At 65.0% G+C, this 26,627-nt stretch overlaps 1 protein-coding gene across 1 annotated transcript; it reads right to left on the bottom strand.

The window, feature by feature from the left end:
• Positions 1-305: 305 nt before the first annotated feature.
• On the bottom strand, positions 306-26,228 carry LRCH4 (leucine rich repeats and calponin homology domain containing 4). The gene is given in 20 exon segments (XM_067555068.1): positions 306-1,747; positions 2,509-2,586; positions 2,825-2,962; positions 3,295-3,395; positions 3,557-3,639; positions 3,642-3,669; positions 3,912-3,975; positions 4,074-4,122; positions 4,499-4,558; positions 4,666-4,785; positions 5,179-5,246; positions 6,508-6,590; positions 7,154-7,241; positions 7,436-7,532; positions 7,974-8,092; positions 8,481-8,617; positions 8,975-9,080; positions 9,338-9,464; positions 9,640-9,784; positions 25,798-26,228. Coding segments are annotated over 20 exon segments (2,085 nt in total). The 5' UTR covers positions 25,979-26,228; the 3' UTR covers positions 306-1,534.
• Positions 26,229-26,627: the final 399 nt, after the last annotated feature.

Below are 26,627 nucleotides of genomic sequence, written 5' to 3'. Positions count from 1 at the left end.
ATCGTCTGCGGCTGGGCGGCGCGGAGCAGGGCGCGGAGCGTCAGCGCCAGCGGGGCCAAGCTCTCGTCGCTCAGGACGTGCTGGGGCTGGCACAGGGTCTCCTGGCAGGAGAGAGGAGAAGTTAGACGGGGGGGCGGGGGCAAGGGGGGGCCTCCCAGCCCTACACCACAGGGGTGCCCCACTGCAACGAGCCCCCCCATGACGCACAAGGGGGCACGAGGGAGATTTCACCACAGGGGGGACACCGGGCCAGACACCTTCTGCTGTGGGTCAGCCCCATGGGGTGTGGGACTTGGGGGGGCTGCTTTCAGCCTGGGGCCTGGCCCTGCAGGGACATGGGGGTCCGGGAGCCCCACTGACACTGGCACCACGCCTTGGCTCTTCGCCCTTTGCCCAACCCAGCCTGAGCTGGTGCGGCTGGGTTTTGACAGCAGCTGACGGGACCCCGGTTCCGTACAGCGCCTGGCGCGGCAGGCCCTCCCTCCCCCCAAGTCCGGTGGGGCAGCGGGCACACAGGAGGGCGCCCAGCAGCGCTGAAGCACGGGACAGACAGACGCAAACAAGACAGAAGGCAGGCAGTGGTTGGAAAGCTCCATTTGTCAGCAGGCGCCACAGCGCCGGGCGCACGCGGGCAGCGGGCGACACCGAGCGCGTTCACACCAGAAAAGTGCCCGAGGGCGGAGGGAGTCGGGCCGTGGGGCTCGCACACGCACGGGCTCTTTCCAGCTGCGCACACGCGTTTCCCTGGCTCCCCCCCCCCGCCAGAAATCACATCTAGGGACTATAATTTAATCACGGTTAAGGCAGCAGAAGGGGCTGCAGGGGGGAACAGAATGGAGACGGCGCTGCCCCCAGGGGGTGGGTAAGGCGTGGGGGGGTGGCTCCGGGGCGGGGCCAGCAAGGCACAGAGGCGAATGCAGGGCACGCATGGGGCGCTGGGAGCCGCGGCGTTTCGCTGCAGTACGGCCCGCGGCCAGCAGGAGGCACTGGAGAGCTGGGGGGGGCAGGAGACCGCTGGCCCCAACACCCCCGAGGGAGTCGAGGCCGCCCGCCAGGGGGACGCGGGATGGCCCCGGCAGAGGCACTTTCAGAGACAGGTGGCTCTAGCCCTGATGCGTGGGGCGCGCCAGCTGGGGCCGGGGGGTCAGGCTGGGAACGGGCCGGTGGCCCCCGAGTTGCCGGCCACCCTGAGGCCTGGGGCACCGTGGACAAGATGCCGGGTGGGCTCAGGGTTCCCCACCCCACGGCGGCAGACGGAGGGCGAAGCACACAGCAGGCGGGGCCGGGTGCCCCCCCCAGCTGCAGAAGCAGCACCAGGCAAGCAGCGGGGCAGAGCGAGCGGCCGGAGGCCATGGGGCCGGGGCAGCTCGGCCCGGCAGGATCCAGTGGCCCCGGCCCACAGCTGCAGCATGGGAAAAAGGGACTGATCCAGCCGTGCCCGTAGGGGGCAGGGGCCCGCCCTGGGTCTCTCTAAGGCACTAGAGCTTCTGAGTGCCCCCCAAGTGCCGTGCAGCTGCGCCCCACGGGCAGCTGCTCAGAGGCCGCAGAGCTTGCCGTAGGCCAGGAAAAGCAGCGACATGACGGAGACATAGAAGAGGGCGAAGCCGGCGAGGTGCCCGGACAGGGCGGGCGCAGCACAGGGGCAAGCGGGCCCCTCCTCGGCTCCGGGGCACAGCAGTGCCCGCAGGGTGTCCTGGAGCCGCCGGGCGTCCCCCTGGAGCACGTCGGAGGCGGAGCAGAGGGCGACCTGGGCCCGGCCAAGGAGACAAACACAGGAGACACGTTAAGGAAGAGACAGCGCCCAGGGACCCTCCCCGCGGGCGCCCTGCCGCCAACAGCCGGAGCCTGCCCGAGCGAGCCGGGGAAGTGGGGGGCTGAGCAGGGGCGGCTGGGTGCCTGGGTTTTCTTCCCCAGCTCTGCCGCCGACGTTGGGCAAGACCCTTCTCTCGCTCCATGCCTCAGTTTCCCCTCCCTTCCCCAAGTGCGCCCAGTCTGGAGGCGCTCGGTGCTGTATGCCAGGCGGGGTCTGTGCAGCACCTGGCCCAGCCCCGACTGCCGCAGTACGTAGGGGTGACAGGAGCTGGCCGCACTGGAGGAGGCTGGGAGCTCGAGGCTGGGCCCAAGGCATGCTGGGAGAAGAGGGCAGCCGGCGCCTGAGAGGCTAGGTCCCGCTACGGCCTCTGGGCCGAGCCAGGGCCGGGTGACTGGAGCTGGACGCACCACTGGCTGTGCACAAGGGGTGGGGTTTGTATGAGGGGCGGGGCTTTGCACAGGGTCATGTATTGAACTAGGGGATGGGGCGAGGCTGTGTAAGAGGGGCGGGGCTTTGCACAGGGTCGTGCATTGCACTAGGGGGCAAGGTATTGCACGAGAGGGGCGGGGCTTTGCACTAGTGCAGCAGAGTGGGGCGCCTTTCAGAGGTGAATCTCGGCTCTGAGCTGCATGGCACAGGCTGGGATCCCACATGCAGGGTTACCCCCCCCAGTTGGCCCGTAGCCCCCCCGTTACCTCGGGGACCCCCATGTGGCGACAGGCCTCCAGGAAGTTCTCCACATTCTTCCGGCGTTTCGGCGCACTCAGCTTTGGCTGTGGGCAGAGCAGAGGAGGGTGAGACACCGCAGCTGGGGGGGGGGAGGCGGGGGGGCCCTGAGGCTCCCTCCGGTGCTGCCGTCTTGCTCAGGTTTCATTTCAAGACGGAGGGACAGACTCCAGCTGTCACCGTAAAGGAGACAGACCCGGAGCTGGGGGAGAACCCAGGAGTCCTGCCCCACCCCTCCGAGCCGGGAGAGAACCCAGGCATCCGAGGCAGGCAGCGGCCACTCACCACGGCGGGGGAGGGGACGTAGATGAAGGGCACCGAGCGGGGCCGCAGGTGGTTCGCCAGCTGGCACAGCACGGCCCCGTCCGCCAGGGCCTCGCCGAGATCCTCCGCCAGCCGGACGCTCAGCCGCGACTCGATGGCCTGGGGAGAGACGGGCGTGCGGTGGGGGCAGCGGGGGGGGGGGGGGGGGGGGGGCAGCAAGAGAAAAAACCTCCCCCCCCCACACTCTCACCGCAGGGAACCTGGACCTAAGGCGCATGTCTAGGGGAAGGTCAAGTTACTGCCCAGTGAATCATGGACAAAGCCGGGGAGAGAACCCAGGCATCCTGGCTCCCAGTCTCCCCCCTCTAACCACTAGCCCCCACTCCCCTCCCAGAGCCAGGGAGAGAACCCAGGAGTCCTGGCTCCCAGCGCCCCCCTGCTCTAACCACTAGTCCCCGCCCCCTGTGCAGCTGTTGGGGGCGGGGCCGTACCTTGCGTAGCTGGGCTGTTAACTCTCTCTCATCCAGGTCGTGGGAGCCGCTCCGCAGCCGCAGGGGGTCCAGGGGGGACTCTGGGGGGGGCCCGGCTGGGGCTGTGGAGAGGACAACGCTCAGGGGATGTAGACAGGCGCAGAGCGGGACAGCGTGCGGCCCGCCAGGATCTGCAGGCAGGATTCAAACCCAGGCCCTGCAGATCCGACGGGCGTCGCCGTAATACCCCGGCTCGCCTGGGGAGGGGGACAGAGCCACCTACCGGAGCTGGGCTTCACAGCGCTGCGCGAGGAGGAGCGGAAGAGGAAGCTGCTGGGCTTCTGGACCGAGCCGGGCTCCCGCCCCGGGGGCTGCAGACCTGGGAGGGGAGGGGCTCTGGGGGGAGAGGGCAGGTGAGATCAGGTCCCCTCCCCCCCCCCGGCGGCACAGCTGGGGCCTCTGGACCCTTCGGCCAGGACCAGCTCCTACCCTGGGGGACAGGCGTCCTGGCAGTCCCCCTCCCCTCCCAGAGCCGGGGAGAGAACCCAGGTGTCCTTGCTCCTGGCCCCCTGCTCTGACCACTAGCCCCCACGCCCCTCCCTGCGGGTGTCTCCAGCCCCCCAGCATTAACCACTCACCCAGCTGCCGGAGTCTCTGGCCAGGGGACGTGGGGCTGGGGGCACTAGGCGGCGGCTCCGTGGCCTGAAACAGACGGGGGGAGGGGGAACCTGGCTCAGTCCTGTCCAGTTCATTCCCCCCTCCCCCCCCCTCACACATACACACCCGCCCGGCCCCCTCACCTGCGCCCTCTGCTTCCTGGGGGCCCGGCTGCTGTTCTCCAACCGGCCGCTGGGGGAGACAGAGCCGGGTCAGTCTTGGGGGGGGGGGGGCTCCGGGGCCCCCCCACGCTGGGAAGGGGGAGAGGGATCAGGGCACGTGGGGGAGGACGAGGGTCAGCGGGGGGGGGGGATGAACCCCAGCAGCCCCCCCCCGGGCTTCAAATGGCCTCTGAGCCCCAGCGCAGGGAGTGGGGGAAGGCATGGAGGAGCCGGGCTCTCGTGGTGGGGGGAGGAGAGGTCGGGAAGCACCTGTGCTGGGGGTAGGGACCGTGGGGGGGCACGGCTTTCTCCTGGGGGGAGGTCTTTCCTTGGGGGGGGGGGGGGGGAACGGCCTAGGGGTGGGGCCGTGGGGGGGGGCCTCTCCTTAGGGGGGGTCGGGCTCTTACTTGCTGTTTGCCGGGCCCTGTGCGTCGCCAGGGCCCCCTCGAGCCGCCACCCTCCGCAGGCTGGAAGAGAGGCACAGAGGTCAGGGGGGCCCAGGGCCGAGATGCCCTCCCCAGCCCAGGGGACGAGAGGCCCACGAGGCTGCACCCCAGCCCCCCCCCCCCCGTACCTGTCCCGCTTCTCCAGCGCCTGCTGCCGTTCCCGCTCCCGCCAGATCTGCAGCGTCTCGGGGCGCCGGCGCTCCTCGCCGGGGGGCTCCTCCCGCGGGGGGCTGGGCCCCACAGACAGCCTGGAGAGAGAGCGGGGATGGGTGGGCTGTGGGGCTAAGCCAGGCCAGCGGGCCGTGGCTCAGGTGAGAGGATAATAACCTACTACCGCTGAGTGAAGCGCCTCCCCTTCCCCTCAGGGCTTTAGTGCTGCAGGCTCCGGGTTCAAACCCTGCCCATGAACCAAGCGAGGGGCTCGTTATTCAGGAACGAGACGAGGTGCCCCTCGGTGGCGCATGCTGGTCACACGGGGACCCCTCACCCAGCGCTGAGATGCAGCCAGCTCTGGGGCGGGGCGGCTGGTTAAAAAGGGACCCTCGCCCAGCGCCGAGATGCGGCCACCTCTGGGGCGGGGCAGCTGGTTATTCGGGGAGCCCGTGATCGTCATAGGACAGGCCCTACCCACTACTGCTCACCTGCTGTTCGGTGCCTTGTCCCCAACGTCGGCCATCTGGGGAAGGCTCCCCTCGGCTTTCCGCTTCTCCTGGGGACAGTAGGCAAGGGGGGAAGGGTTAGGGAGAGAACCCAGGAGTCCTGGCTGCCAGCTCCCCCCTTCCACCCCTCCATGCCCAGACTCCTTTGCCACGCCTGGCGGCAGAGTGCAATTCCCAGCCAGTGGGAGCAGAGGGGGCTGGGGCCGAAACCATCCCTCTGTGGAATCAAAGAATTCATCATAGAATTGATTAATAGAATGCCTGGTCTGAAACTGGTCATGGAAGGCCTGGCCTGAAGTTGTAGCCTGGAACTGAACTAGAAGGCCCAGGCTAAACCATTCAAAGAATGCCTCAGCTGAAATTAGGATAAAGATGTTAAAACCCCACAAGAGATCTTTGAACCACACCCGAGAGGCAAGTCTCTGTTATGAGCCTTAATTGAAGTCTGAACAGACTTCACCTGTTTTGATAAGTACCAGTACCTGCCCCCCTTTGTCTTACTGGCCCCATAGAAACTTACTCCATAGAAACTAGCATTTGAACAGGTATTGTGTCACCACCCATCTTCGGGTGATAGCCAGGGTCCCTGAAAACCTGATTGTATACTCAAGTGACTCATTGGGCGTTCCTGTGAGGGCGTCTGGTGTGCCCCACTGCGCATTGTGATTGTCTTTCCTGTTAAGTGTAAACTGTTAATCCAATTCCACTATACGATCAACATGGAAATGAACCTAAGCAACCCCTATATAAGCCTTTTGTATCTGGTAGCCAGGGGAAGTACATTTGCCCAGCATCCAGACATGCTGCTTGACTTCCCTATAGCCACCTGGGTTTTCCCTATGGCTATAGTATTCCCCATAGCTATGGTTATGTGAGTGTGTGTGTCACAATTAAAGCTGCACCCGATCCAACTCTAAAATGTAGCAGTGTGATTCTTTCCATGACACCTCAAAACTACGTGTCCCAGGATGCAGCACGGCCAGGGACTCCCAGCATGCAACTGCCCCATCCTGAAGCTGGAGCCTGGAGCACCATGGGAGATGCAGTACGAGGCGGAGCCAGACCCTAGAGGGGAATGGGACGCGAGAGGCCAGCAAACCACGGCTCCCATGCGGCAGCGCGGCGCCAGCCGGGTGTTTTGTTATTGGAACCCGGAACGCTCCTGGCTCGGGGGGGAGGCCACGACCCCATGTGGGGGGATGGAGTGTGATCCCCCACCCCCAGACCGGCTCTGCCTCCTGCGGGAAGAGCCAGCAGGCCCCGAGCAGAGCGCTGCATCCTGGGAGTTGTAGTCCCCCCCCCCCCCCGCACCTCAGCCTGCGAGCCGCCCTCGGGCTTGGCCTCCTCCTCCACGCTGCTGTTGATGAAGTCGATCTGCTCCGGGTCTCCGTTGGCTGTGGGAGGAAAGGGTCAGCCGGGCACCGGCTCCGGGGAACGGCCGGGTTCTCTGAGCGGGGCCAGGCCCAGTTCACACCGGGGCGGCCAGGCATTCGTCAGTTGGGGGAACAAATCTGGGAGCTGGGCTGCTCAGACGAGCGAGCCGAGGGCCAGATGCTGGAGCCAGACAAAGGGCCCGGAAACACGGCGCGCGTTTTCACCAGGGGGGACGAGCCCCAGGGCTGTGGCACATCCTCCGTCCCCGGCAACGCGAAATCAGCCCAAGGCTTGCAGCGGATTGGCTCCTGCCGAGGCAGGAAGGGCTGGGGGTGGGTCTCTGGGCCGGCTGCGGGGAACACGGGGGGGGGGGCCCCCTCTGGCCAGGAATCTCTACCCGTGACCACCCCCCAGGAGCGGAGCTGTCTCAGCTGCCCAGGGGAATGTGGAGCCCAGCTCCTGCCGGCTCAGCACCCGCTTGCACCATCAGCGCCGGGGCGTGCAGTGGCCACGCAGGGTCCTGGGGGCGCCTGTCCCGCATTTCCCCTGGGGGCCCCCGGCAGGAACTCCCCCAACCACTCACCTGCCCTGTCCTGCTTCTCCTGGGGCTGGCGCGGCTCACGGACCAGCTCCGCGATGCGGAAGGACAGGTCGGAGAACTCGTCTGTGGACTGAGAGCAGAGGGGGGGGACTGAGGGCACCGGGGCGGGGGAGAGGGACTGACCGCGGGTACCAGCCTGGGCGCCGAGCCAGGGCAGCCGCGAACAAGCCAGCACCCCCGGGGCCGGTCTGCCTGCTCACCCGCAACCCTGCCATCACCCAGGGACTCCGCTCCTGCCCTGAGGTAGCCGTCCGGGCCCCGTACCTCGTTCCCCGACCATCGCTTGCTGCCGCTGTCCACGCTGTTGAAGCCGGAGTCCAGGCCGCCATACTGCCGCAGGGGGAAGAACTCGTCCGAGAGGCTGCGGGGCAGAGGGGGGGCGAGGAGCAGCGGTGTTTTGAGATCCTCGGGGGAAAGGTGCTCGCAAGCCAGCGCCAAGCCCAGGATCCACAGGTCAGCCCAGCTTGGCCCAGAGAGGGGCCAGGCAGCGCAGGGTTCAAGGAAGAGGCAGATCCAGAAGCGGAACCCAAGATCCCCGCTCTGACCCACCCGCCCCCTTCCCCTCCCAGAGCCACGGGAGAGAACCCAGGAGTCCTGGCTCCCAGCCCTCCTGCCTAGGTTGTTCCCTGCTGCCGCCCGGGGGAGGGGTCTGGGGGGTCGTAGCACTGGAGGCGCAGGGGGTGGGACGCATAGCTGTCAGGCTGCCTGGGGCTGCAGGGGCGGGTGCTGGGCCCAGCCGCACCAGAGCTGGATGAGCTGGGTTGGTTCCTGGTCAGCCCCCGCCCCGGCCCAAGCCCCTTACCACGTGCTGAAGCCGGTGGGCCGGCTGGCCCTGGCGAGCTCGGCCAGGTCGGGCACCGTTTTGCTGCAGGCTTCAACATTGAGGTATTTGAAGATGTGGATTTTGCCTTTCAGACAGATCTGTGGGCGAGACGGGGAGAGGCGCTTGTTAGATCTTGGTTGGGGGGGGGGGGGAGATGGGGAGGGGCCCCATTCACTGCCTGTCCCTGGCGCTGGGCTAAGGCAGCTCCCAGCCAGGCTCAGATGCTCCCAGCCAGGTTTCCCCCGGTGCTGACGCCTGCCTGCGGGGCTTGTCCTGCCTTGCTCCAGTAGCTGGACGAGCCGCCTGCTGACCTCTGCGGTCTGAGCTGTGGGGCCCGATTCTCAGGGGGGGGGGGGAGGGGCTTTGCCTCGGTGGCTGGGGAGCCAGCAGACATGACCAGCCAGCTGGGAGGCTCCCCAGCAATTCCTGATTGAGAGGTCTGGACCCAGGCCCCGCCCTCCATCAGGAGTCAGTTTGGCAGCTCACCTGTGCGGGTGGTGACTGGAGGGGGTTGTTGTCCAGGAGGACGGTCTGCAGGTGCCGCAGGCGCCGGTAGCAGACGGGGATGCGGGTGACCCGGTTGCAGGAGAAGTCCAAGCGGACCAGGGGCAGCTCTGACAGCTCTGGGGCGACAGAGGGGACCGGTGAGCGCGCGGGGCCAGGCAGAGCTGCCATGGCAAGTGATCCAGCCGCCCCACAGCCGGCGGGGGGCAGAGTGTCGTGGGGCCGGAGGTCTTGGCTCCTAGCTTCCCTTGGCTCCGGCTCTGCCAGCGCCAGCCCGGCCTGGGCCCAGGGGATCCGCGCCCAGAGGTGAGAGCGGCCGCCCCCAGCCCAGCAGGGATTCACACTCCGCTCCTTTAAATCCGGTCCCAGAGGCTCAGGGGATTGGCGGGTTCCCTTCCCGCCCCCCCCACTCGATTGGCCAGAGGGGGGTTTAACCCTTCCCAGCCTGGCCCAGCGCGGCGCGTGGACACACTGACCTTCGGGCAAGGTGCTGAGCTGGTTCCGCCGCACGTTGAGGTCGCGCAGGGATAGCAGCTGGCCCACGCTGGCCGGCAGGGCCTGCAGCTCGTTGCAGCTCACGTCCTGGGGGGTTTAACGGCGCATGCACAGTGAAGGGGGGCGGGGCCGAGCCCGGACGCCTGGGTTCGCCCAGATGCAGGAGCAACTGAGGGGCTTTCGGGGTCAAGGGCTGGCCTGCCCCCCCTCCCCTGCCCCCAAAGGGACAACAGCTGCTGGGGAAGCGCCCCTGAGCCCCTAACCTGGCAGGCCCCTAGCCCCGGAGGGGGACCTAAGCTGGCCCCCAGCGCCATGCGGGCCCCACGGTGCCAGCCCCCACTCACCAGCTGGCGCAGGTTGCCGAGCGAGCCCGTCTCCTCGGGCAGAGCGCCCAGCTTGTTGTTGCTGGCAATGAGGACTTTGAGGGGCAGCCGGCAGAGGCAGGCGGGCAGGGAGGTGAGCTGGTTCCGGCTGCGGGGAGAAGGTGCCGTTAGAGCCGTGCCCGGGGCCACCGACGCCCTGGCAGGGCAGGCCCCACGGGGGTGCCAGGCCAGAGCCCCGGCTGCAGCCCCGTGCGTCTGCCGGGGGCACCATTCAGACCCCCCGCCCCCCACTGGCCTGAGTGACGCCCGCCTGTGGCCGGCACCTGAGGTTGAGGTAGGTGAGGGCCTGCAGGTTGGCGATGGCAGGCGGGATGCTCCGCAGGCAGTTGTGGTACAAGCTCAGCCCCTCCAGTGCGACGAGCTGGCAGGCGTCCTCAGGCACCTCGGCAAAGCGGTTCCGGGAGAGATCTGGGGCCGGGAGAGAGAGAGCCCGTCAGATGCCCCCTGCCCCGGGCAGCTCCGCCAGCCAGGCTCCCCGAAAGGCGTCCCCCCCCCCCCACACCAACGCAGGATTTCCTCCACCTGCCTCCCACCCGGCCCTCCCAGCAGCGGGGCAGAGAGCGGCGGAGCCGGGGAGCAGCTGGAAAGCAGTGGCTGGCTGGGGGCAGCTGCAGAATGGCTCGGGAGGGTGCACCCCCCTCTGATCGGTCCTGAGCCCCGGCACGGGCTGGCGTTTCCGCCCAGCTGCAGCTCACACCGAGAAAGGTTTGGGGGCTGCGGAACAAAACGAGAAGACGTCCCTGCAGCTGCTGCGGGGAGGAGGAGCTGGGCAAAGACTCTCGGTTTTAGAGGGGAAACTGAGGCAGTGTCCAAGCCAGGAAGTGCACCCAGACGACCTGCCTTCCAACCCTTGCTCTAACTACTCGACCCCACTGTCCTCCCACAGAACCCAGGCGTCCCAGTTCAGGGCTTTATTCACCCTAACCCTCCTCACCGCAGCAGTGCGGGTTGGTGCAGGGGCAGGGCCCAGGCTGGGATTGGGGCCCACAGCCCAGGATCCCGCCCCCGGCTGCCCCCAGAGCTGCCCCCGTGCAGACGCCAGGGGTCACAGGTGTCTGACTGGCTCCAGAACCGGTGAATTCTCCTTCACCGAAGCCCATCACACGGGGCGTGGGGAGACAGCGGGCGCTGAAGGCGGCGGAGGAAGGATAAAGCCGGACGCTGTCCAGGGGGCCCCAAGGCACCGCTGTTTAACCGGGCCGGCAACCAACTTTTGAACGAACTCCCTGGGGCAGGGGCGGATTGGCTGGCTCTCGGCGGCTTCCTGTCCCGCCAGGGACCTTTCTGCAGCCAAGCGCCCAGCTCTACCCAGGGGGTGAAACTGGCCCGTGCAACCCGGGCTGGGAGACTCGCTGCTCCAGCCCGAGAAACGGTGCCGTGTGAGCCCACCGGAGATGGGGAAGCAGGGCCCACGCCCCGCCGCAGGGGATCCCAGCGCAGATTTCACAGCCCAGTGGAGCGAGAGGCCAGTCAAGACCCGCCAGGCAGGGCCGGGAGCTGCCCACACTCTCCCAGTCTGCCCAGAGGAGGCGGACGGGCGGGGAGCGGGCACCCAGCTCCGAAGGACACCTCCGGCACGCTCCTCGGGACCGCAGCGACATCCCAGAGCACGGGACAGCAGCAGCTACGAAACAGCAGGGGAGCTGCATTGGTGGGCGCTGGCAGGGGCGACTCAGCCCGGCCCATGCCAGCCACCAGCCGAACGAAACCGGTAGCTGACGATTAGTGAGATCAGGGCCCACCCTACTATTGCTACTTCACGGCAAAGAATGACTCCTGGGAAAGCAAGCGCTCAGTGCCAGCCGGCTTGGCCTGCCCCCCGCCAGGGCAGCCCAATCCCCAGTGCCAGCGCAGCAGGCGGCTGCCCACGGCACCTCCTCTCCCCGACCACCGTCAGCACCCTACCAGGCGGGCTTGGACCCGGCGAGCTCTAGGAGAAAGCCACCCCACAGCCCCACACTGGCCTCCCGCTCAGCTGTGGCATGGAAAGTGACTCGCTGGGCAGGCCGGTTTACTACAGACCTGATTTCGCCGAAGCCATGAGGAAAGGCAGGCGGGCGTCGGAGGATCGCAGGCTCAGTCACAGCCCGGGCAAACAAATTCCCCTTTCCTTCCCTGCATCCTGCAAGCCACGGCCCCCAGGTTCTCCTTCCGTCTCCGGAGCCGTCTGGGGCCGCTTTGGACCAGCCCCTCGTCCTACGGCAGGCCGGAGACCAGACGAAGCGCAGGCTGCTCCGTTCCTTCCGTCGGGTGACACCACGGGCCACCGAGCGCGACGGTGGCCTCTTGCACGGAGGATGTTGCAGGTGGCAGGAACGCACAGCTCTCCCCAAAGCTGCTGCTGCCGGGCAAGGCAGGCCGCGCAGGCAGCCTCCACTGGTGGGCCCCTCGCTGGATCGAAGGACTCTGCCAAGGAAACAGCCTTGGTGCCGATGGACGCGACTTCATTCCAGACGAGTTCCCGGCCGCCCTGGCCCGAAGGGACCGTCGCGACCATCTGTGTCTGCTCCGGAACGGGTGCCCCACTGGGCGACTTATTCCCAAATTGCTATCACCTGCCCCGGCTCAGAAGAACTTGATTGATGCTGGCAAGTGCCCCTTTCACCGCCTGCACGCACAGACCGACGCGAGAATCCAGCCATCGATGCAGGAAAAGTGTGGCTTGAGGATTTATTAGCGTTGGCCAGGAGGCTATTTACGCTGCCTGGTTTGACGTGTGACGCCGACAGCTTGTTTCGCTTTCTGAATCCGCGCGGAAGATCACGAAATGGTTTCTGACTGCCCTGCTGTCTGAGCCCCTGAGACTCGCCTGCAACCGGGGAAGTTTAAAACGAATCAAAGCGCTGAAATCTAGCTAGCACCCAACCAACTAGCCTGTCCTCCCTCAGGCCCTGGCTCTTGGTGACTGTGAGACCCCAGGCGGAAAGGATGGGGTGCGGGCCAAGGGCTCAGTCTCAGGCTGAAAGGAAGGAGCAATTAAGCCCTTTTTGGGGGTACAGAGAGCTGGGAACACTGGAGGGACTGCCCAAGGGAGGGCAGAACTGAGCGGCGGGGGGGTGTTTTCACTGGCAGACACTAGGGCTGCGGGACGCAGGAAGGCTGGAGGAGGAGATGTAAGAGCCGCAGAGAGGCCAGGCTTCTTGGGCACAGAAGCTGCTGGAGGGCAGGCGTGGGGAGGCTGCTGAGGGGGTTTCGGCTGCGTGTGGACGGGTTGTGACTAAATGAGGCTGGACTTGGAGCATCAATCGCTCCGCACAGAAGGGCTCTGGGTATGGCATGGGGCCGACACCTGGTGGGTGGAACTTGGGGGCACATGAGCCAGCAACCCAGCCCGGAACTGGGCTCGGGCGCCCCATTCCCTTGGGGAATGGATGGAGACAGGCACCGGGACCCAGCCAGAGCATGCCTCAGCCGAGATTGCCAACAGGTGCCAAGCATGCGGCCCCCGACCTAGCGCGCCTGTCCTTTGCCGGCTAGCAGCTGTCTGTCCGGGCTGGGATCTGGCTGTCCCGGTTCCGCTACAGGTGGGATTTGCTTCTAGCTCAGACAGACACGGGGCGGCCGGGTGGAGATCCCGCCTGGCGCTGAACTACCCTGAGCTAGTGCCACCATCTGCTCCAGCGATGCTCGGGCAGGCTGAACGTGGTCCCCGCCCCAGCCACTCCCTGCTGCTCCAGTGGAGACACGTGGCGAGGGAGCAGCAGGGCGGCCGCGTGGGGAAGCCGGTTACTGACTGTAACTGGCGTTCTTCGAGATGTGCCACGCCCATCCATGCCAAGCAGGCGTGCGCCGCGTGCATGGCTCGCCGGAAAGTTTCCCCTCCGATGTATCCGCGGGTCGGCTCTGGGGCGCCCCGGAGTCATGCTGCTATGGGGCTCTCGATGGGGCCCGCCGACCCGCCACGCTGCCTGCTCAGTTCCTTCTCACTGGCTGGCTCCGAGAGAGGGGAATCAAGTCACCGAGAGGGACCCTTGGGCCTGGTGGTAGGCGCCCAGGGTCCAAAACAACCACTGCAATGGCACCTGCCACTGTGTCTCCTGACCGCGCTGCCGGCTCCTCCACGAGGCGTAGGACTCTGCCTCGCAGTCAGATGAGAGCTGCTCGCTCCTCGGCGACCATGGGGGGGAGATCTCGACCCGACTGGTACCGCAGGTCTTTTCAGCGCCGGATCACGCTCCAGGGGGCAACAAGATGGTGGTGGAACCATCTACTCCATGAGCTGCCTGGCTGCCTCAAATGTCTCTGGATCTCCTCCTCCTCCCTGTCCCTGCTCCTCTTCGGCAGTGCCAGGGAATCGGTACCAGGGACGGCTGCTGACGCCGCGGCTCCCTGGGCACCGTTTCCTTTCTCGCCGCTGGCTTTTTTGGAGCAGCCGGGGCACTCCTGACCCACGCCGCTGGGCCTGCTCTCTGCGCTGCCGGCCGAAGGGCGGCCTCCGTTGGCAGGACCTTCGAGCGTCGGCTGCACTCCTGCTGGGCCCTGGGCTTGAACCTCTGCGGATCCTGCACTTTTCTTTCGGACCAGACTCCCTGAGGAGGGGAAACTTTCCGGCAAACGGTGCCCACGGCTTGGAACGGGCCTGAGCAGCACTCGCAGACTCCAGCTAAAACTCAAAGGAGCTGCTCCCTGTCTCGGCAGCTCCCTGCCTTCCTGGAAGAGGAGACGCAGGTGACAGGCTCTGCTGGGCCGAAAATAATCCCGCCACACACGCCGCTGGGGGGGGGGGGGGGGGGGGGGGGGGGGGGGGGGGGGCCTCAAGCGCCAGCTGCCCCCACCCCGCCTGCTTGGACACCAACACCCAGCAGCGTGGACGCACTGAGCAACCCTACCAAAACAGAGCCCTCCCAGCCCGCCCCCGGGGAGGAGACGAGTGATGGAGGGGACCCGCCGCAAACTCACGCCAGCCCCATCACCGAGTGCAAGGCAGGACGGCTCCAGTGCCTGCTCCAGCTCCCGCAGCTAGCCCCAAACTCGGGGGGTTGGCCCCCATCCGGCCCTCTGTTCCCGGGGCTCCGATCCCCCCTCCGCCCCCCCACGCACCCTCCGGGCTCCGCACCAGCCGCGCACTCTGACCCGGGTGGGTGAAGTTTGTGGCCCCGGTGCGGGCAGCAAACAGTTAAAGCAGCTGCTTCCAGCCCAGGCCGGCCCCAGAACAGCTGGGGGGGGGGGTGTTTCTGCACTCGAGGTGACACCTCCCAGCAGCCCCCCCGAGCAACTGAGCTGCCTAAAAACAGCCCCATCTCCTGCTGCCCCAGATTCCCCTGCCGCTCCTTGAAAGGGCTGCTGAGAGGCGGAGAGGGGCGGGATGCCAGCGGCTGGCAGGTGGAGGGCTCAGAGTGGGGAGGGCTCAGTTCTACTCCTCCCCGTGCCTCAGTTTCCCCCTGCAAATACCAGCCGCTCCCCCACCCGCCCCGTGGCAGACCCGCAGACGGGAGGGCCGTGGAGGCGACAAGCACACAGCCACAAAACCATCCCAAGGCCGGCGAGTCTGCCTCGCTGCACAACCCCAAAGCGGCCGGGCGCAGCCCTGGGGGGTAGGAATTCCCCGGCCGGCCGTACAGAGCTCGGTGCAGCAAGCAGAAGCTACGTTTAGCTCAGCGGCGTGGCTGCGGCCGGGTCCGAGCGCGAGAGAAGGACTCCATCATGCGACCGCCGCGTGCCTCAGTTTCCCCATTTAGTCCTCCCCTCAACATTGTCTACGGGGGCCGGGGCCATGCCCCACAAGCCGAGATGTGGGGCTACGAGCGGCTCAGAGCGGCTGCGGCTGGGAGCTCCCGCACAGATCATTTCCTGTCCCGAGCCGGGCCCTGGCAGGGTTTCGACACACGCCCACGTGCTCGGCGGGGCCACCTCTACACGGCGCTTGCAGGGATGCTTGGCCCGGAGGGCTCATGCAGCTGGGAGGGGGCAGGGCAGGGGCTGGACAAGCCCGGGGGGGGGGGGGGGGCAGCCAAAGCTGCAGGTAACTTCGAGTCGAGCCAATTCAGCCAGACGGTAAAAGAGAAGCCAACCCTTGGCAGACGGCTGGTGACACACGGCCCCATCTCCGCAGGAGCTACAGCCCACACGCCCAGCTAGGGGAGACGCTCGCCTCGGTCTGGAGGTCAGGACTGCTGGGTTATTTGCCTCGGTTTCCCTTTCTGTGCAGTGAGGATCCCAACGACTTGCTCGCGGGGCGGGCAGGGCCCCCTTTGTGCTAGCCTGTGGGTCGCGGGACACACCGGGGGGGTGCAGAGCCCTCCCAAGACCTACCTACCGCGCCACATTCGGACAGCACCGAGCGCAGTGGACGCTGGTCCGGGACCGGGGCTCCGTGATGCAGCCGGATCACACCGAATGTACACGTCTCCCGCCTAGCTGGTCGCGCTACGGCAGCTCCTTTTCCCACGCCTGGGGCACGGAGACGCGGCCAGGCGGGCCTGCTGAGGCCCACATCCCAGCGCCATGGGGGCTCTGCCATCTCGTGAGGTCTCCTGGGCAGGGACTGAGGGCCAGATAACCCCTCCGCTGCTACTGGGGCCCTCCATTCCCGTTGCAATCCACGCGATCTTGGCACCTTGCTGGAGCCAGGCCCGTTTCCCGGTGCGTATGTATGACCCAGCACGCCAGGACTGACGCTGGCCCCCCACCTAGCGCTGGGAAGTGTCGCACCGGCTCTCCGGAGTCCGGCGGACTGGAAAGCATCTGACCAGAAAGGCAGCTGAGCCTCCCAAGGCCTGCGTGACTTTCTGTGTTCCCGCGGGGATGCGGCTCCCCGAAGGTCATGCCGCGGCTCTGAGTCCCTGCCGCCGCAGACGGCAGAATCCCGGCACGCCTCAAAAGGCAGCAGCACCCCGCCTTATTAACTGCCAGGCCAAACACCAGCTGCGTTTCCTCCCCAAAACCCACAGCGCTGCACAGCCGATGGGCCCGGAGAGCAGAAGGAGACGACCCTTGTGTAGCTGGGAAGTAACGGAAGGACGGGGGAACCGGGCAGAATTTGCTAGCCCAGGTCCCACTAACTGGCCTAATGGTCCTTGTGGCCTTCAGCGCCGTGTAACAGACAAGGACGCTGCTTCGCACAGGGTTTCAGCGGGTGGGAGAACCGCTGGGCACCGCCGCAAAGGCCCGTCTGGGTATTCAGGAACGCAGCCGCGGCACCTGGCAGCAGCAATCTGCCTCTCAACCGCCTCCAGGGCCACCGTGAGCACGGAGAAGGTTCACACGCGAGCCCGCCACACCGACTGGCGGTTCCATTGGGCTCCTGGCTCAGCTTCCCCTGCGCTTTCTGGGAGAGAAAGGCTGCAGGCGGGCTGGGTCCCTCCCTACTTGCTGGACACCACTGGACGCTGGCCGGGCCGCCAGTGGGGCAGACACAGTTTGTTATGGCTTTCCTTGGTGGCGCGTCCTCGCCTTTTCCGCACAGCCTCTGGAGCGGAGAGACACGGGAGAAGTTTCCGCCCCACACACACTCTTGCTGGGCGTGAGCAGCCGTCCATGCCCAGGGCCTGCTGGGTCGTCCCACTAGGAGAAATCGGCGCCACGCAGCCGTCACCTTGCTCGGGTATGGAGCAGCGTGAGGGGGCGGCCCGTCACCATTCTGCTCCTTGCACCCAGCCCAAGCGGGGGCTTGCCCAGGCTGGCTCCGGCTTGGAGATTCACCCGCCAGCCGCCCCTCTGGGCGCCCGGTGTTCAGGAAGACGGAGCTGGGGAGGGATGACTGCCCCGAGCCAGCCCGCACAGGGACAGAGCCAGTGACCTGCAGCAGAAAGGCTGGGGATTCCCACGCGCTCATCCGCACAAGGAGTGACTCCCCATTTGCTCCCGCGGAGGCTTTTCCCAGGGGATGAAACCAATCTGGAAGGAGGCCCCCTCGTTCTGCCATTCGAGCACCCGCCCAGGCAGCGTCAGCAGCCTCTGCATTCACACCCGCCCCATTTCCGCAGATAGTGAGCCCGCCCCGCAGCAACGCTGTCCAACGCCTGCCCATGAAATCTGCACGTCCCCTCCAACCAGGCCAGCGCCCGAGAGTCTCAGCCGGCCCCACTGGGAGGGCGTGGCAAAGCCGCACCCCACCGGGGATGGGGCAATTCTGGTTTCCGAGCTGCCGGCAGGATGTGGCTTTGGAGCTGCTGGCGTGCTCGGGGCACGCTGCACCGCTGCTCGCTCCGGCAGTGCTCGCCTCCCCCTCGGCGTGCCGCGCCACGGGGCGACCAAGCCAACCCCAGGCAGCTCCGCCACCTTCCCTCAATGCCGGGAGGACGCCGGGGTGCAGGGACCCTGCCCGCCACATCTGTTCCTCCCCCACCACAGCCGGTTCCTCTCCCTTCCTGCAACCCGACGGTGCCGCCCGAAGGCCCCCCCTCCCGATATTAACATGAGGTTGCATCACCCCATCCCTGGCGAGGCCAGCGCTTGTTGCGCAAGGTTCACGAGTTCCCTTCCATGCTGCGGCCCTGAAGATGCTACAAAATGAAGCCCCTAAAAGGGTATTTTCAGGTGATGGAAAGGCACGAAACAGGGAAATATTTCAGCAGGAACGTCCAGCCCAGCAGCTGGCTGTTACAGATCTGCACGAGGGCAGAGAATCCCGCTCCGACCGGAAGAACAGGGACCAGCCGCCAGCCACGGGAAGTGAGGTGCCGATTTTCCCCACGGTGCGGGTGGTTCACCGTGGGACCAAACTGCCCGGGCTCAGCTCGTGGTGGCCAGAGCCTTTCTGGGAGACATTCCCATCCAGCCCAAGTTGTGGGGCTCTGGCCGCAATCTCCGAAACGCCAAGACCTGAAAGCCGAGGTGGAGGATAGGTGTGGGGACCCAGGGCTGACTCGGGAGAGCCAAGCTCTGCCGCTCGGCTAACAAGAAGCAGCCCAAGCTCAGGTCAGCCGCTCATCTCTGCCCAGGGCAGCAGCGATAGGAAATCCTGTAGGCGCCCAGCCTGGCGCAGCAGCAATACAGTGAGGATCGGGGATGCCACGAACGATTCCCGCGTGACGAGGACCCCGGGCCTCTCCCCCGAGTAGGAGACGAGCAGCTCAGCCCTGGAGCCTGGGGCACAGTGCAGGGCTGGGCAGCACCCCTGGCGAGGCCGACTTTGCCCCAACCCTGCAGTGGGATCAGCCTTTCTGTCTTCCCACACCAGAGCGCTGCCAGCAGTGCCACAGCGACGTCAGATCTGTGGGGCCTGCCCTGCCCGCCCCACGGAGCCGCCAAGTGGGGCCCGCTGGACACCCAGAGCTTCCTCCTCCTGATTAGCTGCTCACACCACCCTCCCCACAGTCACCCCGTCACATTGCCCCCTTTCCCCACAAGTGCCCCAGGACAGACTCGCCGTCTGCACAGCAGCAGCAAGCTGGGCCCATTTCCCCAGGGCCGCGGCGGAGCCTCCATCGCTGCGTGCCGTGAAATCGAGGGGTGGCGGCTGTGCTCCAGGATTATTTGGGGGCCGTTCCCCAGCGGTCCCAGCAAACATGCTGGAACAGGGCGCTTCCCCTGCAGTGTGGAGGGCAGCCCTCGGAGAAGGCTGGCGATTGCAGCCTACGCCAGCCACATGCCCTGCCCTCGGGTGGGTGGCTGGGGGCCGGGGCCGTTAAAACACCTGGTGACGACTGTAAACCTCATCAAGCAAGGGAACAAGGCGCCAGAAAGGAAACCACGTGCACTGACTGCGTCTGGGAGCGACTGGGCCAGAACAGGGGTCTCTTTAGACAGCCACAAGCCCCACGCCTGCACGCGGGGTCCGCGCAGACCGTCCCAGCCACGACTCCCCACTGCACCCCGAGGGGGGTTTTGGTTTTGGCAGGGCCGGCAAAGGCATTCAGCAGCAGCACGCCCTGGCTGTGGCGCATTTCAGCCCCCGTGGGGCCCCTCCAACCCTATGCAGGCGCTGCCCATCCGGGTGGCACCGGTGCTGAGACGTGGGCTGGGGGAGTGCGGCTGGTTCAGGCACTCGGCGACGGGGCTCGGAGGATGGATGGCCAAGCGGGTAGCTAGGGTTGGCAGGATTCGGTTTTCCTGGCAAACATCAGTAACTGGCAGTTTCACAAACAGAGGAAAATGCTTTTCCAGCAGTAAAAAGGGAAACTTACAGACGAGCGAAGCAAGAAAAATGATGTTTGGGACGGAGTCAAGATCCGGTGACCTCCGCTGGTTACGAACGGCCGGACAAGCGGGTTTGTTGATTTGAAGCTATTTACTCTGGACATCTGGAGGCGGGATGTTCATGGTTTGTGTTTTCCTGGTTATGAGGCTCTCTCTTTGGGAATCTCAACGTCTCCTGTTGGAACTGAACTGTGTGACCCACCCCCAATTTTGTGCAACTGTGAAAATTTCAATCAATTAAAAAAAAAAGCTTAAAATACACATGGACATTATTGGTCCAAGTGATACACGGATAAAAGCCGTGCCCGGCCTAGAAGCAGAGCAGGTGGAAAGCATTCCACTGCCCAGGTTTCTGTCGGGAAACGCCAGTTCGACTATCGAAAGGCTTTGCAGGCTTGGCTTAATCATGCTGAGGTTTTCATCAGAGGCTCTGTTCTGTTCAGATTTCTGTTCCACCCGAATGGGTCATCGCAAAGGGGACTCGCTACCCCATCTCCTCTACAAAGGGCCCGGAGATCGAGGGGTGAAAGCCCTAGATCAGAGCCAGGGATTACCCTTGGCATCCAGGCGTTTCCACTCCTCTAGAAGTCCTCTAGAAAACATTTACGCCTGCCCAGCCCAGCCCAGCCCAGCCTCCTGCGAATGGAACACGTGCGAACATTTCACATCCCAGGCCATTCCAAGATTTGCTGTTTGTCTTCACTTGGGGCCAAACCAAACTTCCAGGACTGGGAATTCCCCACAGTCCAGAAATCCCATTTCTGAGCCAGCCGTTGGGGGCAGGGAGCATCCCTGGGTCTGGGTTTGTACAGCACCTAGCATCAGAGGGCCTCGGCCAGCTGGGGCACCAGAGTGCCACTGTAACTCACCTAATAAATAACGTACAGTACCTAGCGTAATGGGATGCTGGTCCCACTGGGGTTCCCAGGCGCTACTGTAATACACCTAATAAATAACATACAGCACTCAACAGGCGCTCCAGGTGACTTGCCCAAGGTGACACAGACAATCCATGACTCAGTTTCCCTCGATGCTGCCCGTTTGACAGCGGTAATGCTCCACAGGTTGTGGGGTCTTTGGATCAGGACCAGAGCCAGTCTGGCTACGGACTAGCTGTGAACCATCAGCGGTTAGCCCCGGGTTGGATGCCAGGGCTAGCGCAAAGCACGGGGCTCTGGGCACGTGACCTGGAGACTGCTTGCTCACAGCTCAACCCTTCCAGAGGAAAAGCTGGCGTCACCAGAGGGCCGACTCACCCTGCTGGGAGGTGGAGGGGCTCTGGGCCGCAGCTGGGGCTGAGCCAAGGTCTCGCTCGCTGGGATTATTTCAGACAGGGCAGGGAGCCGGCAGCTTGTGCAGCAAGGGCGTTATAGCGTCCGGGAGCTCGCCATATCCTACGTGGTTCTCCCTGAGACCCGGGGCAGGGCAAGGAAACTTCAGGCTCCGGCAGGCTCCCGGCGTGACCTTGAGGGAGGCAGGCAGGCTGTGCCTCAGTTTCCCCAACTATACCAGGGGGATCAAAGCCCTGCCCTGCCGGGAGGATAAATACATTAGAGCTACTCCAGTGAGGGGATGACAGACAGATCGATGGGGAGCCTGACGCCTTGGGGTGCAGCTGATCCGAGTCGGGGATCAGGGCAAGAGGGGAGGTGGGTGGGTTCTCACCACTGCCCAGTGGCTCTGTGCTGCCCGTCAGGTCACGCTGCTGGTGGACGACTCAGTTAGCATTTCAGGGGCCCTCAAGACGAGTGGGGAGGCAAGAAACAGGCAGCCGACCTGTCCCCGAGTCCCCAGCCACGGGCTGTCAGCGGAGACCACTGTTTCCTCACGCCTCCCCTGGCCTCCCAGGGGCCAGGAGCAATCAAAGGAGGCAGAGGAGCCAGCAGACTTTTCTTGAACGTCAGCGAGACCGACAGCCGATCGCCAGCCGCGTCCACGGCTCTCCCACCCGCCGCAGCCGGGCACAGCCAGGGCGAGGCCCAGCCCTGCAGGCACTTCCCCGCCCGCCCGACACCTGCACTGAATCACCGCGTCCTACACCAAGCCAGCCGCCCCACGCCACTTTGCTGCAGGCCAGGGAAGTTAGCCACGGAGGATTAGCAAGCTCCGCGGCAGCTCTGACGCCCAGGAGTTGGCTGGATCCGCCTAGCCACTGGTCAGCGGGGTCACACCTAGCAGGGGGTGCAGACTCCAGCAGCAGAGCGGCCTCTGACAGCTCCCCGGGAGCGCACACCTCACCCCAGAGGCGCCTGTGTTTTGGTGGCGGCAGGAAAAGGCTTTTGCGATGAGATTGCTGACGGAGATCAGCTGCTCGCAGGCACGTGCCGGTGTGTCTCCGCTACAAGTTTCCAGTGCTTTAAGCTGACTGACAGCCACCGCAGGAATGGCCGCCGTCTGTCACGTCCGTGCTGCCCTCCTTCTGTCGCTGGTGCGTGCGTTCACCAGGAGCACTTGCATCCACTTAAGAGGGGCAGCGTGGAGGGGAAGGGGGGAGGCTGCGCGCCCCGGCTCCCTGCTCCAAGCTCCTGTCCACGGCGGCATTCTTCTCTGAAGCGGGTGGTGTCAGAGATGGGACCCCGGCTAGCTGGGCCACATGGGAAGGTAACTGCAACCGTGGGTGGCACAACTGGGGGCCGAAAGGAGGGGATGCAGCATGCCAAGATGCACCTGGGAAGAGCAGGATGGCCAGGGTCTTAGATCTGGGCAACAGAGACCGAAGGAAGAGATTTTGAGGGCGGAGCCTAGATTATATTGTTGTGAAGTCAGAAGTGAGGGAAAGTTCACCAGGGCCCGGCCGCTCCTTTCGGGGAGTGCACGTTCCCCCACCAGAGGAAGGCCGAGCAGCTGCCAGCACCGGAGAAAGCAGAGTGATGGCGCTTCACCTCTCTGCACCTGCAGCACAGACACGCCCCACGCTCAGTCCTGCCCAGCGTGGAACAAAGGCGAAAGCGGACTGATCTCACTGCCCGAGCTTGGGAACATTGCAGTGGAAGAGTCTAAATCAAGGCACGAAAACATCACTCAGAGAGCGAGAAAAGAAATCTTTAAACACAACCTGGGATTAAACTAAACTGAGGTGTCTTCGAATCACAGCCTTCGGAAGCTGCCTGGGTCCCCTTCGGGTCGCTAGAGGAGTCATTCTCCACAACAGCCGAAGCAGTTCCGGGTTTTCTAGCACTAGCTCGTGATAAAAAAACTGCAGCATGAAATCACTGACCTTGCATTACAGACCGTGACAGCTGGGGAATTTGCTGAACAAACCTCTCCACTCCACAGAAAGCTCTGTGGCTTTAGGGTTGTTTTGGCAACAGGCCTCCGGCATTGAGAGCGCAGAGGCGCAAGAGGAACAAAAGTACAGTCACAACCGGTTTGTGTCCGAGTCACACACACACAGGCCGGCCCAAGCCAGTGCGCTGGGAGAGGGACACAATCGCAGGCCTGGAGGGGACCCCGGAGGTCTCCTAGTCTGGGCTCCAAGGCATCATCTAGACCATCTCACTGCCAAGGCCCCACGGAGTAATGCCACGTGCTGGGAAAGCCGGGCTGAGCCCACCAGGGTTGGATTTTCTCTGGGGATTAATTCCAAGGGTTTCTTTGTGGTCAACCTAGCTGCTGCTGCAGCGCAACCGCGGCCTCCGTCGATCTAACCTGGAACCCACTCCATTATGTCCAGGAGAATCAGAAGGCGCCCCAAAATCCCCCAAGCCAGGGTTTGGGGGATGGTGATCACATTTTCCCAGGTCCAAATACTGCTGTCTCCAGCGGAAACGAGCAAGATCCCCACAACAAACAGGACACTGTTGGGGGCAGAGTAGCCCTACGCAGGGCGGGGCTGAGGCACAGCAGAAAATGACCAAGAAACGGCCCCCCCCCATGCACCCATTTCATTAATAAGCAGCTTTTACACATCCTCATCGGCCCATCAGCCGCGCTTCGGAAAAGGGAAGAGGGCAGCTTTATCTCTGACAGGAGACATGAAGACACAGCAGGAGGAAGTGACTGGCCGGAGATCGTCCAGCAGATCAATGGCAGAACCAGGGCAAGAACCCAGGAGTCCTGGCTCCCAGCCTCCCTGCTCCAACCCAACCCACCACACCTCCTCCTCTCCCTGAGCCGGGGTGAGAACCCAGGAGTCCTGGCCCCCAGCCTCTCTGCTCCAACCCACCACACCCCCTGTCCTTTCCTGAGTCAGGGAGAGAACCCAGGCATCCTAGCCCCCAGCCCAGTGAACTAGGCCATGGTGTTACTCGTGCTGGGGGTGGAAATGTGATGACTGTGACCGGGTGCCCAGACATTAGCTAAACAAGGATCTCATTGTGCCACTTGTGCCCAGCACATTTGACTCCATCACCCCCCGAGGACCCCGCCTCCATCCACCATGCTCCCGCCTCTTTTCAGGCGCAGTGCAACAGGCCAGGGCCCGGCAGCTGCTCAGCGCCCGGAAAGCCATGTCACGCTGCGAGAGATTCATGCAAAGCAGCAGCACAGGAAGCGTCTTGGCATGAGTATCGTAAACAAAGATGAGAGCAAATGACATGGGCCCTGAAACCTGCGTCTCATCCGTTGCTCTGGTCACGGGGCCGCTCCGGCGGGCGATTACAGAATGAAAGGGCCTCCTTTTTGGAGGGGGAAGTCGCCACAGGAAGGGGAACTGCCCACAAACCAGCCGTCACCAGCTCGGGGGCACGGTGAGAAAGTCAAGGGGGCAGAGAAAAGACAACAATTTGCGGGCTAGGAAGTGGGAGTGGAGACTCGAGCGTGCTGTGTACATGGGGAGCTAGCCCTGGGCGCTGAAGGGCTCTTTGATCTAGTGGAGAAAGGCCGGACTAGGCCCGGAGGCTGGGAGTTCCAGCCCGATGCTGGGCCTTTCTGGGAGACGTTTTACTCCAGCCCAAGTGACGGCTCGATACAGGGGGGCCAGGGTGAATTCTCTGGCCGGTGCTGGGGTCTAATGGGCCCTTTGGCCTTAAAATGCTACAGCTCAGTAATCCCTGGCTCTCTCGCAGGGGAAGTGCTATCGAAACGTCAGCCCTCAGGAGGAGAAAGGACAGTGTGGGGAGACAGGGAATTCAGGGGGCAGGTTCAATTTCTGTGTGATCTTGGGAAAGTCACTTCCCCATGCTGCCTCAGTTTCCCCAGCTGGTAATTCCTTCTTTCCCCAACCCAAATTGCCTCCTGGGCAGACATGCACAGGAAGGCCCAGTGCAATATCCATCTTCAATCCCACTCAGCCCCCCAAAGTCACAACGTTTACGGGCTGTTTCACCTCCCGGCAATGCCACGCCACGCTCGCAAGGTTATCTGCTTCCGGCTCGTCTTACCGAGCTCGGGGTCACACAGATCGCCGGCAAAACAAAGTCAAGGCCCCCACAAGAGAGAAACGATGGCACCCGGGGAAAACAACGCAAGACACCTGCTGTGAAACGGACGCCACAGCTTGCCACATGCCCCGTGGTGCAGCGGGCAATCAGCCCTGGCACCGGCAGCCCTGGACACTGCCGCAGCGCCACGCCACGCCGGGGAGCTCTCTGGCACACAAAAGGCCGTGTGTCTGAGCGGCGGCTCGCCAACAGACCATCAAAAGTGCATTGTACGGGCCAGGCTGCGAGCGGCAGGCGGGACTGGCAGAGGGTTTCCCCAGGCTGTGGGCACAGGGGAGGGGGCTTAGGCAGCGAAGGCCGGCAGCTTCCCCCCCCCGGCACAGCCACCCGTGCGGCCCCAGCCTGGTGACGTGGGGGTAAGGCGGTCCTGACCCTCAGCACTCCCCGCAGGCCCCACACCTCACAGCAGGGAACCGGGGTGGGGGCTGGCACCGATGAGCGCTGGGGCTGGGAGAGCCTGGGGCAGCCAGGGGCCCGTGGGGTGAAGGAGGGGCCCACCCGCAGGCCATCACCAGGGGAGGGGCAGGGCCATGCTGGGGGGGGATGAGTAGGGGACATCCTGGGGCAGAGGGGGGGGGGTCACTCTCAGTGTGCAGGGGTTGGGGGCACCCACCCGGGATTGGGGGTGGGGGTGTCTCCTGGGCGGGGCGGAGCCATGGGATAAAGGGGGCGTGGCCAAGGGCAGGGTCGGCTCTGAGAATGGAGGGGCCCGACTCTAGGGCTAGGGGGCGGGGTCTCCCGCAGGGGGGCGTGGTTCCCGGAGGGGTGTAGCCCAGACAAAGGGGGCGTGGCCTGGGGGCAATGCGAGGGAGGGCGAGGCAGAGGCAGAGGCAGAGGCAGGGTCGGGGGGGCGTGTCTCCCGCAGGGCAGGGGTAGGTAGCGAAGGGGCGGAGGTCTGGGGGCGTGGCTTACGAGGATGGGGCGGGACCAGGCCTGGAAGGGGGCGGGGCGGGCTCTCACCGGCCTGGGTGGTGTCGCTCAGGTCCCAGCGCCGCGCCGCGCCCCCCGGGAAGAGCCGCAGCCGCCGCCCCGCCAGACTCAGGCTGCCCGAGGCCGCCGCCTCCTCCAGGGCCCGCTCGGTGCCGGGCGGGGAGGGCGAGGCGGGTAACGCCGGCTCCGCCTCCGCCTCGCTCGCTGCCATCCCGGGACCCGCCGGGGCCTACGCTCGCCACGGCCGCCGCTGCCCGACTGAGGAGACCCGGCCGAGGGGGCGGGCCCAATCCCCGGGGAGGGGTGTGGCCGGCGGGAGCCAGCCAGTGGCGGGTCTCCGAGCGCCCGTGTCCGCCAATCAGCGCCTAGGAGGGCGCGTGCTAATGCAGCCGGGCCGCCGACGCGCTCCAGAGAGGCGTGGCCACTTCCTTCGCCTCGCCCAATCCCAGCGCCTCGGCCAGTCACGCCGTGGGGGCGGGGCAGCTAAGGCAGCCGAACCAACCACATAGCAGAAGGCGGTGACGTTTCAACCGGTCAGCCAATCACTTCGGGGGGGGTTGGGCCTGTCTGCCGCCCAGTTTCATCCAATGGCCGTGTAAAGGGCGGAGTCAATCATAGCCAAGGAGGCGGGGCAATAGGGTTAGTGCGGCCCAATCACAAGGCAAGCTCACTATAAACCAATCCGTTCAGAGTTTGTCAGGCACGCCTTACCTGATTTAGTCAATCACAATAGGAGAGGCGGGGCCTTCGTGTGATTGGCAGCAACCTGCCACTCCGAGCACGGCTCCGCGCGCACCTACCTCAAAAGCCGGCAACAGTTGAATGTCTGAACTGCCAGGTACGGGGGGAGGAGCTGTTTC

The sequence above is a fragment of the Emydura macquarii genome, unplaced genomic scaffold, assembly GCF_026122565.2.
Source record: "Emydura macquarii macquarii isolate MOO-44397 ecotype Brisbane River unplaced genomic scaffold, CSIRO-AGI_Emac_v2 contig_306, whole genome shotgun sequence".
Taxonomy (NCBI): Eukaryota; Metazoa; Chordata; order Testudines; family Chelidae; genus Emydura; species Emydura macquarii.
The sequence above is the reverse complement of the archived record's forward strand: the minus strand, read 5'-3'. Positions and strand labels throughout refer to the sequence as shown.